This window comes from Nerophis ophidion, linkage group LG10 (assembly GCF_033978795.1).
Source record: "Nerophis ophidion isolate RoL-2023_Sa linkage group LG10, RoL_Noph_v1.0, whole genome shotgun sequence".
Lineage (NCBI taxonomy): Eukaryota > Metazoa > Chordata > Actinopteri > Syngnathiformes > Syngnathidae > Nerophis > Nerophis ophidion.
The window spans coordinates 4,618,969-4,633,822 of NC_084620.1; the positions used below are offsets into that span (position 1 = coordinate 4,618,969).

A 14,854-nucleotide genomic window follows, 5' to 3' on the forward strand; every position below is an offset into this window, starting at 1 on the left:
TTTCTGTGTGGAGTTTGCATGTTCTCCCCGTGAATGCGTGGGTTCCCTCCGGGTACTCCGGCTTCCTCCCACTGCCAAAGACATGCACCTGGGGATAGGTTGATTGGCAACACTAAATTGGCCCTAGTGTGTGAATCTTGTCTGTCTATCTGTGTTGGCCCTGTGATGAGGTGGCGACTTGTCCAGGGTGTACCCCGCCTTCCGCCCGATTGTAGCTGAGATAGGCGCCAGCGCCCCCCGCGACCCCAAAAAGGGAATACGCGGTAGAAAATGGATGGATGGATGGATAGTTATAGTCAATTAAAACAGTATATAAGTTTGTGCCTTTACTGCCACCTAGTGTCTACTTTTAAGTCTGTGTGGCATAAAATGAGTAAAACATTAATAGAATATTTGTTTTACAATGTTGGTGCTTTTTGAGGTTAAGGTTGCATGGAACACTTAGAAAAGTTGGTCACAAATTCATAAGAACAGTCAATGTTAGTGAAAAAAAAAATAAGCCTCGAAAACATTTAACGAATTCAGGCATTTTAAACCGCAACAATCCCCCCAAAAAGCCTGCGAAATCCTGGGAGGACTGAACAATGGCTTTGAAAACACACTTGAGAACATTATATATATATATATATATATATTATAGGAACATTGCTTCAAGGTTATAGCTAGACTAGAGCAAGTACACAAAAGCATCACATAGATTAGATTCTAGACTTGTGGACCAAGAGATAAACCTAAAATAGATTAGATAGATTAGATTCTAGACTTGTGGACCAAGAGATAAACCTAAATCCAAATCACACACATGTCAAAGCCATGCCAAGCTAAAGCCATCTGGGAGGCTACTGCTGTTTTCTGGCTTCATCTGCAGGACTTTCTTCCCCCGAAAAGTCGCAATCGTTCTTTTGGTTGCAACATTGTTGACTACACACTCTACCCTCCCAGGCATGATGTCTCTCTGTCTATGTCTGTCTGTCATGTCGTGTCATGATGCGCCTTCCTGTTTGCCATAATCACTTCCTGTACACCCCCTGTGCTCTGGCCCCATTCTGGCTCCATCGGTGACCTTAAGTTCAAGGAAGTAAGTCCGTTCGTCCAGCTCTGTCTTTCACGTTCAGTGTTTCGGAGTGTCTGGGCCTACGTGCATGCGGACGTAGCTGAGAGTGAAAGTTTGTTCAAGCAAGTTGGGGATGGGGCTGCAGGTGAAGATTCCCTCAAGGTGTAACTAGGGGATCCTGTTTAGGTATATATTTGAGCACAAGGGCACGCAAAGGATCTTGGTCATCAACAACTGCGGCCCCAACGACGACGCTGCATATTCTGTGTCCGCAGGAGAGGAGAAGTGCTCCACGGAGCTCTTGGTCAAAGGTACAGCAGACAATCATTAATGGCTAAGACTCGTTGATTCGCTGTCCTTAAGCGCTGTGATCCTTTTTTCCGAACCGCAGAGTTGCCAGTTAAGATCGTTAAGGAACTGGAGGCCGTCAAGACCACCGTGAACGAGAGGATCGAGCTGGAGTGTGAGGTGACGGAGGAAGGTGCTGCGGTCAAATGGTAAAGAAAACATCAAGAACATAAAGATCTGTCAACACTGGGGTTGTCACAATACCAGAAAATTAGTAGTCCGTACCGATACCTATGAATTTCCACGATTCTCAGTATTTATTCTATGCTATGATAAAACAAAAGTGAAGTGAGGTGAATTATATTTATATAGCGCTTTTCTCTAGTGACTCAAAGTGCTTTACATACTGAAACCCAACATCTAAGTCAGATTTAAACCAGTGTGGGTAGCACTGGGGGCAGGTGGGTAAAGTGTCTTGCCCAAGGACACAACGGCAGTGACTAGGATGGCGGAAGCGGGAATCGAACCTGCAACCTCAAGTTGCTGGCACGGCCACTCTACCAACCGAGCTATGCCGCCCCAAAACAAAAATCCACATACTTTTAAATTCATTACTTTACTGAAAACGGTTTTCAATTGTCATAACATCACTGCTTAAACAATAAATATCAGTATGAACTACCAAGATGTGACTATATATTCTAAAAGGAACAGCAGTGTTCTACAACCTCCCAGTATATCAAAACAAACAACACTGTGCTTATAAGTATGATTATAGTCGGCCACCGATTGTGCAAGTTTCCCACTTCAAATGATGACAGAGGTCTGTAATTTTCATCATAGGTACACTTCAACTGTGAGAGACAGAATGTGGAAGAAAAAATCCAGGATATATCACATTGTAGGAATTTAAAATAATTTATTTGTAAATTATGGTGGAAAATAAGCATTTGGTCAACCATTCAAAGCTCTCACTGATGGAAGGAGGTTTTGGCTCAAAATCTCACGATACATGGCCCCATTCATTCTTTCCTTAACACAGATCAATCGTCCTGTCCCCTTAGCAGAAAAACTGCCCCAAAGCATGATGTTTCCACCCCCATGCTTCACAGTAGGTGTGGTGATCTTGGAATGCAACTCAGTATTCTTCTTCCTCCAAACACGACGAGTTGAGTTTATACCAAAATGGATACATGGATGATACAGCAGAGGATTGGGAGAATGTCATGTGGTCAGATGAAAGCAAAATAGAACTTGTTGGTTTCGTCGTGTTTGGAGGAAGAAGAATACTGAGTTGCATCCCAAGAACACCATACCTACTGTGAAGCATGGGGGTGGAAACATCATGCTTTGGGGCTGTTTTTCTGCTAAGGGGACAGGACGATTGATCTGTGTTAAGAAAGAATGATTTGGGCCATGTATCGTGAGATTTTGAGCCAAAACCTCCTTCCACCAGTGAGAGCTTTGAATGGTTGACTAAATACTTATTTTCCACCATAATTTACAAATAAATCCTTTTATTTGGATTTTTTTTTTCACAGTTGAAGTGTACCTCCGATGAAAATTACAGACATCTGTCATCATTTGAAGTGGGAGAACTTGCCCAATCAGTGGCTGACTAAATACTTTTTTGCACCACTGTAAATAACTAATAATAAACTATTTCACATTCTAAAAAGAACAGCAGTGGCGTAGAGACTTCAGGTAAACATAAAACAAACAATATTGTTATTAATATTATTTTAATATGCTGCCAGTGTCATCATGTCATTTGTAATGAAAGAGGCTAATTAAAAAGCTAAAACATATATTTCAATAAAAATCTTTGCATTTCTATTCGTTATAAGTACAGTATCAACAGTGCATCATTTTCCCATTAAATTGAGCTTTTTTGCTACATTTTCACATTTTTGCTACTTTTTAATGTATTTTTTACAACAATGTTCCACGGGCCCATAAAAAAAATAATTAAAGCAGCGGTGTTCAAAATGTTGCCAAACAACAGAAGAGTGTCTTTCAGCTGTGTTTTCTTAGCACTTATGAAAGTGATAAAGGTTAAGTTGCACGCTTCTGGAGCTTTTCTGCATGTAGTGGTAATGCACAGTCCCTGGGCTTGTGGTGGCGGATATTCGCTCTCACTCGCACGGCGAATACTTTTATGACCGCTTGTATTTGATTAGCTGATAAATGCAAAATACACCTCTCTTTTACCTGAAATTTTGATTGATTGATTGATACTTTTATTAGTAGATTGCACAGTACAGTACATATTCCGTACAATTGACCACTAAATGGTAACACCCGAATAAGTTTTTCAACTTGTTTAAGTCGGGGTCCACGTTAATCAATTCATGGTAAATAATAAGTACCTCTACTCGCTAAATATAACAACAAAGTAACTCAAATGCATCACTGTTCATTTCTGCGACATCTAATTCTCTGGCAAGGCAGGCGGGTTATAATGTGTGTTGTGAAGCGGAGTTACGCCACACCTTCAGTTAAGCTTCACTCACACACTTTTATTATATATTTTTTATGAGCAAGGGCAGAGCAGAATCAACAAATCCGCATTTGTCAGGCTTCCACAACTATTTAAACATCGGGCAACATTGGATATTGTTTTTAAAGACGGCTGAAATTGCCCACATACCGACAATTGACATGGCTCTCTGAGGTAAAAGTAGGTATCGATGTAATTTTTTGCGTGTTAGTATCGATTTGGTATCGAAGTATCAATACTTTGGACAACCCTGGTCAGCGCAAAGGTACGAACATCTTATTCCTGTGTGTCTTTAAGGATGAAGAACGGTGTTGAGATCTCAACAGGAGTTCGATCTAGATATCGAGTTAAGTGCGAGGGAACCAAACACTTCCTGGTGATTGATGACGCCTCCCTGGAAGACACCGGGACATACTCCATCATGGCTAGTGGTGGCACGTCCGAGGCTCACATACAGGTTGACTGTATGTAACGCTGATGCTTCCCTCACTGTTAGCACGGACTGTCTCTGTTCAGCTCTGTGAGATGAACTTGCTTCATTTAAACAGTGAAACCACTGAAGATCCACCAGGACCTGCAGGACATGAAGGTGTTGCTGGGTCAGCCTCTCAAGCTGCACTGTGAGATCTTCCCGGGCAACGTCCCAGGCCGATGGTACAGGAATGGACAGCTAATCCAAGCCAATGACCGCATTAACATCCTACACAAAAATAGGTATGACCTCATTGTTAAACAAAAGCAACTGTCCATTACTGCTCTGTGGTACCAAACATAGATTTTATTTTCAGGGATCATGAACTTTCAGTTGAAACGAGCTCCCTTCATGATGCTGGAGATTACACCTTTGTACCTGATGGCTACTCGCAGAGCCTATCTGCCAAGATTCAAGTCATAGGTACGTTCCATTACGTGTCGCCTATTACTGTAACAAAAGCTTGCATTTAATGTTGCTTGTTCTTTTTCGTCAGACCCTCCAAAGCTGCACCTGGAAAGTCTGAACTTCCCAGACAACACTGTGACAATTATAGCAGGAAACAAACTTCGCTTAGAGATCCCCATGAGTGGCGAACCAGTTCCCAGGGTGGTTTGGATGAAGGGGGAAAGGGTCAGTATCTAACTTTGCGCTGTTTTTTACCCATAAGTGACCTGTTTCTGATGTTTTCATTACGATTTTTTCCAAATCTGACCCAGGCCTGTTTTGAATGTGAAAATAAATCAGACAAGTAGCCGATGAGACTGCAGTCTGAACGTTCAGGCCGCGTTTATCCAACCTTCCGTATTTCATTGAATTGCCGCCGGGGCGCTAATTAATTTAAAACCTCTTCTCACTCCTGCGCTTACCAAAGGCATGCGGTAAAAGTAAGCATGCGCTAATTATTTTAAAACCTCTTCTCACAAAGGCATGCAGTAAAAATTTGAGTGTGATGTAAGCTTGGACCTTAAATGCTACTGAATAGCTCTTAATCTTTTTCCCTTTATGTGATTTCAAATTACCCGTATTGAAATCACCCTTCTCCATTTTGATAATAATGACAGGGGAAGTGTCACTCGTGACGTCACGAGTTTGACCAGGCGGTAATACTAAGCATGCGCTCATTATTTTGCGAAGCGAGTTTGACCCGGCAGTAATTCAAGGCAGGCGCATACTGTATGCCCTGCGGAAATTCAAGGAAATACGGTATACGTCATCGAAAAGTGACAAACGTCAAAATTCTTCGCCAAAACAGAAAAAGATAAATGCTGGACAAAGGAGCAGCATAGGCAAAAAGATGGTGTTTTAGAAAGGTTAAAATAGAGGAGGATTTACGTCGTTATTCTAAACCACCGGGCACAAGACATCAAAACAATAATGGGAACTTGTTGAATTAGGTCCTGACATTGATCAAATCAAATATAACGTTGGAACGACATGCTTTTCGACAACGTTTAATCAATGTTGGGTTCTGACGTTGATATGACCATTGAATTTTGGTCATTTTCCAACATATATTTTCCAACACATATACAGTACACATGCGACGAGGTGGCGACTTGTCCAGGGTGTACCCCGCCTTCCGCCCGATTGTAGCTGAGATAAGCACCAGCGACCCAAAAGGGAATAAACTGCAGAAAATGGATGGATGGATATACAGCACAATGTTGAAATAACATGCTTTTTGACAACGTTAATTGAAGGTTAGGTTGTGAAGTAGATTTAACCTTTTCAACAACGTGGATCCAACGTTGGACATCAACGTTATCTCAATTTCCAAATACAACTATTTTGCAACATTGTTTCAAAATCGGTTTTAAAGGACATGTATGTATAATCAATGTTGGATCAATGTCTTGTGCCTGCTGGAAAGGATCAGCCTCCTCAACCAAAAACAACAAGTGTGCCACAAAATACCATAGCTAAAATTCTTAATGAATGTTGACTCTATTTGTACAAAGTCTTTGAAATTGCAATAAATGTGCCAGGACTAGGGCAGCAGTTATCAATTATTTTAGTAATAGGGTATAATCAATCTACTTTCATTATTATTGTTTAGAAGAGTGGTTCTCAAATGGGGGTACGCATACCCCTGGGGGTACTTGAAGGTATGCCAAGGGGTACGTAAGATTTTTTATAAAATATTCTAAAAACAGCAACAATTCAAAAATAATAATACTTCAACAAAATATGAATGCAAGTTCATAAACTGTGAAAAAAATACAACAATGCAATATCCAGTGTTGATAGCAAGACATTTTTTGTGGACATGTTCCATAAATGTTGATGTTAATGATTTCTTTTTTTGTGAAGAAATGTTTAGAATTAAGTTGAATCCAGATGGATCTCTATTACAATCCCCAAAGAGGGCACTTTAAGTTGATGATTACTTCTATGTGTAGAAATCTTTATTTATAATTGAATCACTTGTTTATTTTTCAACACGTTTTTAGTTATTTTTATATCTTTTTTTTCCCAAATAGTTCAAGAAAGACCACCACAAATGAGCAATATTTTGCAGTGTTATACAATTTAATAAATCAGAAACTGATGACATAGTGCTGTATTTTACTTCTTTATCTCTTTTTTTCAACCAAAAATGCTTTGCTCTGATTAGGGGGTATTTGAATTAAAAACATGTTCAAAGGGGGGTACATCACTGAAAAAAGATTGAGAACCACTGGTTTAGAATAAATGCACATCATCAACATTTTTATTAGGCTTTTGACATGTGTGCATAAAAAAAACCCCCAAAAAACACCCCTATGCTGTTCACTGCCACAGAAATCACGTCCGCCACGCACCACCGCTCTCGTGAACTCTACTGCAGCGGCAGTGCGAAAACTATGTCAGCATATTTAAAGTTCCAGGCATTCCAAGCGGCTTAGATTTTGTGATTTTTTTTAAATAAACAATTAATGAAAGCCACAGAATATAAGTCTAAGCTTTTTTCGAACTGATTTAATTGATTGATCGTTTTAGTCCTAGCCATGACTGACACCTACAAGCCATGTTTACTTCTGTAAACACAGGGCGCCGCTTCTTATGTTTTGTGTGTATGCGTGGCAGTTGGCGGACGCACTAAGTTTACATTAAACATCCATAGAAGTCGTGCATTTTGCTCGTAATTGACAAAAAAAATCCCATGGGAGTTAAAACTGTATAAATAAATTCCCAAGATTGTCCCATCTAATTCCAAATAGGAAATATGGCACATTTTCTCCAAAATAAAACCCTGAAATTAGAAACAGCCAACAATGCTTCAAAATGTGTTTTAGAACTTATATATTTAGTCCTGATATTTAACACGGTATTACAGTATTTTAACATTTACAGTATGGATGCAAACTCCATCCATCCATCCATCATCTTCCGCTTATCCGAGGTCGGGTCGCGGGGGCAGCAGCCTAAGCAGGGAAGCCCAGACTTCCCTTTCCCCAGCCACTTCGTCTAGCTCTTCCCGGGGGATCCCGAGGCGTTCCCAGGCCAGCCGGGAGACATAGTATTCCCAACGTGTCCTGGGTCTTCCCCGTGGCCTCCTACCGGTTGGACGTGCTCTAAACACCTCCCTAGGGAGGCGTTCGGGTGGCATCCTGACCAGATGCCCGAACCACCTCATCTGGCTCCTCTCGATGTGAAGGAGCAGCGGCTTTACTTTGAGTTCCTCCCGGATGACAGAGCTTCTCACCCTATCTCTAAGGGAGAGCCCCGCCACACGGCGGAGGAAACTCATTTCGGGCGCTTGTACACGTGATCTTATCCTTTCGGTCATGACCCAAAGCTCATGACCATAGGTGAGGATGGGAACGTAGATCGACCGGTAAATTGAGAGCTTTGCCTTCCGGCTCAGCTCCTTCTTTACCACAACGGATCGGTACAACGTCCGCATTACTGAAGACGCCGCACCGATCCGCCTGTCGATCTCACGATCCACTCTTCCCTCACTCGTGAACAAGACTCGAGTGAGGGAGGAGACCCTGCCCCAAGTGGAGGAGTTCAAGTACCTAGGATGCAAACTCATTTTATGCAAACCTATTGAATTAAAAAACAGACATGAATAGATTAAATGGACATTCAATGGATGAAAATATGATGTGTTTGCTATTTGTATTTAGGACAGATGTTGATTAAGACATATGATTTTAAAAAATGATACACTCTTAACTCTCCAGTACCTAACTTGGCTAAAATTATTTCCTAGTGCAGTGGTTCTCAAATGGGGGTACGCGTACCCTTGGGGGTACTTGAAGGTATGCCAATGGGTACGTGAGATTTTTAAAAAATATTCTAAAAATAGCAATAAATCAAAAATCCTTTATAAATGTTTTTATTGAATAATACCTCAACAAACTATGAATGTAAGTTCATAAACGGAAAAGAAAAGCAACAATGCAATATTCAGTGTTGACACCTAGATTTTTTGTGGACATGTTCCATAAATATTGTGAAGAAACGTTTAGAATTAAGTTCATGAATCCAAATGGATCTCTATTACAATCCCCAGGCAGGGCATTTTAAGTTGATGATTACTTCTATGTGTAGAAATCTTTATTTATAATTGAATCATTTGTTTATTTTTCCACAAGTTTTTCCAATTAGTTCAAGAAAGACAACTACAAATGAGCAATATTTTGCTCTGTTATGCAATTTAATATAAAGAAACTGATGATATAGTGCTGTATTTGACTTCTTTATCCCTTTTTTTCTACCAAAAATGCTTTTTTCTGATTAGGGGGTACTTGAATTAAAAAAATGTTCACAGGGGGTACATCACTGGAAAAAGGTTGAGAACCACTGAGCTAGTGTATTGTTGATATTGGAAAGTATTTGAAATAACACATGGAAAAAGCCTTTTTAAGATCAAATAATTCCACTCGATGTAGCGCAACCAAAGTTATGGCCAACATTGGAGCAAAAATGTACCTTAATGAAAGAAAACGTCCCCAATGTACCCTACACTGAAAAAAACAACTCATAATATTTACTTGAAAAAATTATTGTAAGTATTTGCACGCAAATTATTTAAGTAAAATGTAATGCTGCAATATCAAGTAACACTCACTTGCCAGTATCAAGTACATTTTACTTACCATATAACATAACAGTTGTGAAGATATTAAGTAACAGTTACTTAATTACATCCAAGTTTTAGGTTGCATTTATTTAAACAAATTAGGTAAAGTCTACTTGTTTTTCGTCAGCAGGGACATCAATTTACTCAAAACTTTAAGTAAATTTTATATACCGTATTTCCTTGGAAAGCCGCCGGGGCGCTAATCATTTTAAAACCTCTTCTCACCCATGCGTTTATTAATGACATGTCGTATAAAACTGAGTGTGATGAGAACAAATTTAACACATAATTATTCAGCGTAGTTGGCGCCCACTTTTACACCATGTTGTGTGCGTGCCGGAAGGACGCATGCGTTTCGCTCCTTGTCACACAAGATTGCACTGCATACTTAGTCAACAGCCATACTTTTTACACTGACGGTTGTGATATAAACAACTTTAACATTCTTACTAATATGCGCCACACTCTGTGAACCCACACCAAACACATTTCTGGAGAACATTGACTCTGTAACACATTATAAACGCATGATAAGAATTACCCATAATGCCACCTTGCAGTGCTCCGTGAAGTGATTCTAAAGGCCGGAGCAGAGCCAGTCGGCCAGAGCCTGTTGTGCTGTGCGTTTCAAAACACTAGGTTTTCATAGTAAAGTTTATGTAATATTTTTAGATTTATGTACGTACAATTATTAAAGATTTAAATAGTATGAGGAAACCTAAGTAGAACTTACTCTTCCCCCATAATTCATGTATTACGTTAATAAAATGTTTAATTTTACTTAATAAACTCTAGTTCTTACTGAATGTTAAAAATACTAGGTATAAATTATAACAGTTACTCTGATAGAGTTTACAGCACCAAAAAGTCTCTTTTTTCAGTGTAAGAGTTAAATGTTTTCCACACTCATCTGTCTCAGGTCATTCTTGAGTCGGGCAATCGTGTCCGAGCTGAAACGTTTGTCGACCAGACGAGTCTGACAATTGATGTCGCAGAGCGAGATGACACGGGAAACTACAACATAGTACTCCAAAATGAGGCTGGTGAGGCCAAAGCCGGCATCAAAATAAAAGTTGTAGGTAAGAGATCCCAGAACTTTCTAAGTATTGCATGTTTTCCTTGGATCTCCAAAACTCTAAACAGCCTTGTTGCTCCTATAGACATCCCTGATGCCCCAGAACCTCCTTTGGTGCCTGTGGTTGGAGGTGATTGGTGCTCTATGACATGGGAAGCCCCCAAATACGATGGCGCTTCACCAATTTTAGGTAAATATCGCAACCCACTTCACAGATGTACATTTTGCAAACAAAAAGATGTAATTGTTTTTATCCGTCACAGGCTACTTCATTGAGAGAAAAAAGAAACAGAGTTCACGATGGATGAGACTGAACTTTGACCTGATCAAAGAAACATCATTCGAGCTCAAGAAGATGATTGAAGGCGTGCCGTACGAAGTGCGGGTATTTGCAGTCAATGCTATCGGGGTGTCCAAGCCCAGTGAACCGTCCAAATCATTTACTCCTCTTGGTGAGTCGCCCAAATGATTCTTTTAATATCCAACACTTCACATTGGCCCGGTTCCTCCATCGCTTGATTTCAAAACAATATTGTCACCAACATGTTTAGGTCGAATTGTACATGTATAGCCTGTCCTTGGAACCCCCAGAGACACAGCTGTTACCTCCTGCTTCGCCATTATCCAAAGCATTTTGACTAAGACCTCCGTTGGCTTTAGAAGATATTAAATATGTCGTTACAGTGACTGCCGCTAAACCTATTGCAGATTATAGTTTTAGGAGATTAAGTTTATGAGGAGGGTTCAGTAGGAGTTAAAATGATTACGCATAAAGAATAAACCGAGACCAATGGACACTTCCGACTTTCCCCACTAAGCCATACCCCGTTGGTTACTGTTGTTTAGTCAAAGATGGCTGACAATCACTCGCTGGAATTTGAGACAAAATGAGCATATCTTTCCTTCCCGATGCTATACATTAGAGATGCGCGGATATCCATCCATCCATCCATCATCTTCCGCTTATCCGAGGTCGGGTCGCGGGGGCAACAGCCTAAGCAGGGAAGCCCAGACTTCCCTATCTCCAGCCACTTCGTCTAGCTCTTCCCGGGGGATCCCGAGGCGTTCCCAGGCCAGCCGGGAGACATAGTCTTCCCAACGTGTCCTGGGTCTTCCCCGTGGCCTCCTACCAGCTGGACGTGCCCTAAACACCTCCCTAGGGAGGCGTTCGGGTGGCATCCTGACCAGATGCCCGAACCACTTCATCTGGCTCGTCTCGATGTGGAGGAGCAGCGGCTTTACTTTGAGTTCCTCCCGGATGGCAGAGCTTCTCACCCTATCTCTAAGGGAGAGCCCCGCCACACGGCGGAGGAAACTCATTTCGGCCGCTTGTACCCGTGATCTTATCCTTTCGGTCATGACCCAAAGCTCATGACCATAGGTGAGGATGGGAACGTAGATCGACCGGTAAATTGAGAGCTTTGCCTTCCGGCTCAGCTCCTTCTTCACCACAACGGATCGGTACAACGTCCGCATTACTGAAGACGCCGCACCGATCCGCCTGTCGATCTCACAATCCACTCTTCCCTCACTCGTGAAGAAGACTCCTAGGTACTTGAACTCCTCCACTTGGGGCAGGGTCTCCTCCCCAACCCGGAGATGGCACTCCACCCTTTTCCGGGCGAGAACCATGGACTCGGATTTGGAGGTGCTGATTCTCATTCCGGTCGCTTCACACTCGGCTGCGAACCGATCCAGTGAGAGCTGAAGATCCCGGCCAGATGAAGCCATCAGGACTACATCATCTGCAAAAAGCAGAGACCTAATCCCGTGGCCACCAAACCGGAACCCCTCAACGCCTTGGCTGCGCCTAGAAATTCTGTCCATAAAAGTTATGAACAGAATCGGTGACAAAGGACAGCCTTGGCGGACATGCAATTATATAATCCGCAACCGCATCACTAAAGTCGTTATCCACCCGCCATCCACCCGAACCAACATTTTATCAACACCGCAACCGCCCGCCACCCCCCCGTTGTTATATATCAGGGGTCGGCAGCTTTTACCATTCATAGATCTATATTGACCCGTTTCAAAGAGAATAAAGGATAATGGGAGCCACAAACATTTTCGCGACTGTTTGCTGGTGCTTATTCAGATAACGAGATCAAAGGCGTGCTATGAAGCAATTGACTTTGACACCTTCAACAACATGTACAAACTGCTTGCCAGTCCAGTAACATGTTGTGTGCAGGTTCCGCAGACACAGGTACAAGATTGAAAGGCAATACTGGGTGACACAGAGTACACTGATGGTTGTAATCCACATAACTGAGCAAAACATTTGTGTCTTTTAAGCTGTTACCAGTGAGCCCACTATGCTGGTTGTGGATGATGTGACCGACACAACTGTGACCGTGAAGTGGCGTCCACCTGAAACCATCGGAGCCGCTGGCCTTGATGGATATGTAGTGGAGTACTGCCTTGAAGGAAGTAAGAAAACGCCGCAGAGAGTGACATAGCAATGCCCACCAACAGATTAGTCAAGGAATGACCTGGTAGTAAACCATCTTTGCATCTGGATTGTTCTTTGCCAACAGCTGATGAGTGGATAAAAGCAAACGACGAACTGATAGAGAAGACCAGATACACCCTCACAGGACTAAAACCTGACTCCAAAATCTTAATTCGGGTTAAGGCCATGAATGCCGCTGGAGCCAGCGCTCCACGGACAACTCAGCACGCTGTTCTTGTTAAAGAGGTTATTGGTAAGTCAAACTCTAGAAGCCCCATTAAAATGGAAGTAAGTCATGAATCATGTGGCATGCTTCTGTTCGCAGAACCACCCAAGATCCGCGTCCCACGACACCTGAAGCAAACTTACACCCGAAGAGTTGGAGAACCAGTCAACCTTGTGGTGCCATTTATGGTAAGAGACTCCTTAACGCCCTGACAATAATTGGAACATCGCTGGAGAGAAGTCTTCTTATTGACCCCCATGACAATGTCCCTAGGGAAAACCCAGGCCAAAGGTCACTTGGCTGAAGGACGGTCAACCCATAGATCCGGCCCTCGTAAACATCCGCAACACAGACTCCGATAGCATCATCTTCATCCGTAAAGCCGAGCGCAGTCACTCTGGGAAGTATGAAATGACGGTGCAGGTAGAAAACCACGTGGATTCAGCCGTAATGGACATACAAGTCATAGGTGAGGAAAAGAAGCGTGAAAAGACATCATTTCCCAAGAGTCATTTTTCATTTTCATATTGTTAGACCTCCCTGGGCCGCCCCAGAGTGTGACCATTGAGGAAGTATGGGGAGAAAATGTGGCTCTCAGCTGGACGCCACCAAGGGATAATGGCAACGCACAGATAACAGGATACACCATTCAGAAGGCAGACAAGAAGACAATGGTAGATGTTCAAAACCCACTCGGTCATGTTAAATAAATGTAGTACCAAGTATTGACATGTTTCGATCTTTTCTTTAAGGAATGGTTCACATGCCTGGAGCACTACCATCGCAACTTTATCGCCATCACCGAACTGGTGGTTGGGAATGAGTACTACTTCCGGGTCTACTCGGAGAACATGTGTGGACTAAGCGAATCAGCCACCCAAACCAAGAAAAGTGCCATCATCGCCAAAGAAGGTATGACTCAAGACTATCCCCACAACAGCAGTCCCTTCCCATGGTTTTTTGTTTTTACCAGTTCAGACTTTTGAAGTTTTTCCTCAGTGTTGGTTCAGATCAGGGGATGTCGTTGTGGTTTGTGAAGCTCAATGAGGCACTTGGGATTAAGGGCTATATAAACGAGTTGTGGTTGATTAATGGACCTTGGCTTTCTGTGGCATCCATCCATCCATCCATTTTCTACCGCTTATTCCCTTTCGGGGTCGCGGGGGGCGCTGGCGCCTATCTCAGCTACAATCGGGCGGAAGGCAGGGTACACCCTGGACAAGTCGCCACCTCATCGCAGGGCCAACACAGATAGACAGACAACATTCACACTCACATTCACACACTAGGGCCCATTTAGTGTTGCCAATCAACCTTTCTGTGGCAATAAACACGATTTAGTTTGTGGCCCCATTTTGGTATTTAATATTGGTGGTGTAACATGTTAGGAGCTGACTGCAATAATTAGAGATGGGTACCGAATCCATAATTTTTTGGGGCACCGATTGAATTACCCTGGTCAGATTCACAAAAATCCAACAATTCCATATCAAGGTATCTGGATTGTGAGGTGGCGACTTGTCCAGGGTGTACCCCGCCTTCCGCCCGATTGTAGCTGAGATAGGCGCCAGCGCCCCCTGCGACCCCAAAAGGGAATAAGCGGTAGAAAATGGATGGATGGATGGTATCTGGATTGCACATGACATCACACCCGGTGGCACTGGGCGATGACGCCAGAAGCACTGAGAGCGGACTTCTCAAACTACCTCT

The 14,854-nt window shown here is 42.4% G+C and overlaps 1 protein-coding gene across 1 annotated transcript in view; it reads left to right on the top strand.

The window, feature by feature from the left end:
- Positions 1–14,854, top strand: part of mybpc1 (myosin binding protein C1) — a 53,158-nt gene that overhangs the window by 16,080 nt on the left and 22,224 nt on the right. Inside the window, exons 8-22 of the mRNA XM_061912125.1 lie at positions 1,241–1,365; positions 1,446–1,551; positions 4,140–4,306; positions 4,391–4,556; positions 4,631–4,737; positions 4,811–4,947; positions 10,308–10,467; positions 10,549–10,653; positions 10,727–10,915; positions 12,762–12,896; positions 13,004–13,171; positions 13,244–13,332; positions 13,418–13,613; positions 13,679–13,818; positions 13,897–14,056. Coding sequence (XP_061768109.1) covers positions 1,241–1,365; positions 1,446–1,551; positions 4,140–4,306; positions 4,391–4,556; positions 4,631–4,737; positions 4,811–4,947; positions 10,308–10,467; positions 10,549–10,653; positions 10,727–10,915; positions 12,762–12,896; positions 13,004–13,171; positions 13,244–13,332; positions 13,418–13,613; positions 13,679–13,818; positions 13,897–14,056 — 2,150 coding nt within the window. The remainder of the gene's footprint in view (positions 1–1,240; positions 1,366–1,445; positions 1,552–4,139; positions 4,307–4,390; positions 4,557–4,630; positions 4,738–4,810; positions 4,948–10,307; positions 10,468–10,548; positions 10,654–10,726; positions 10,916–12,761; positions 12,897–13,003; positions 13,172–13,243; positions 13,333–13,417; positions 13,614–13,678; positions 13,819–13,896; positions 14,057–14,854) is intronic.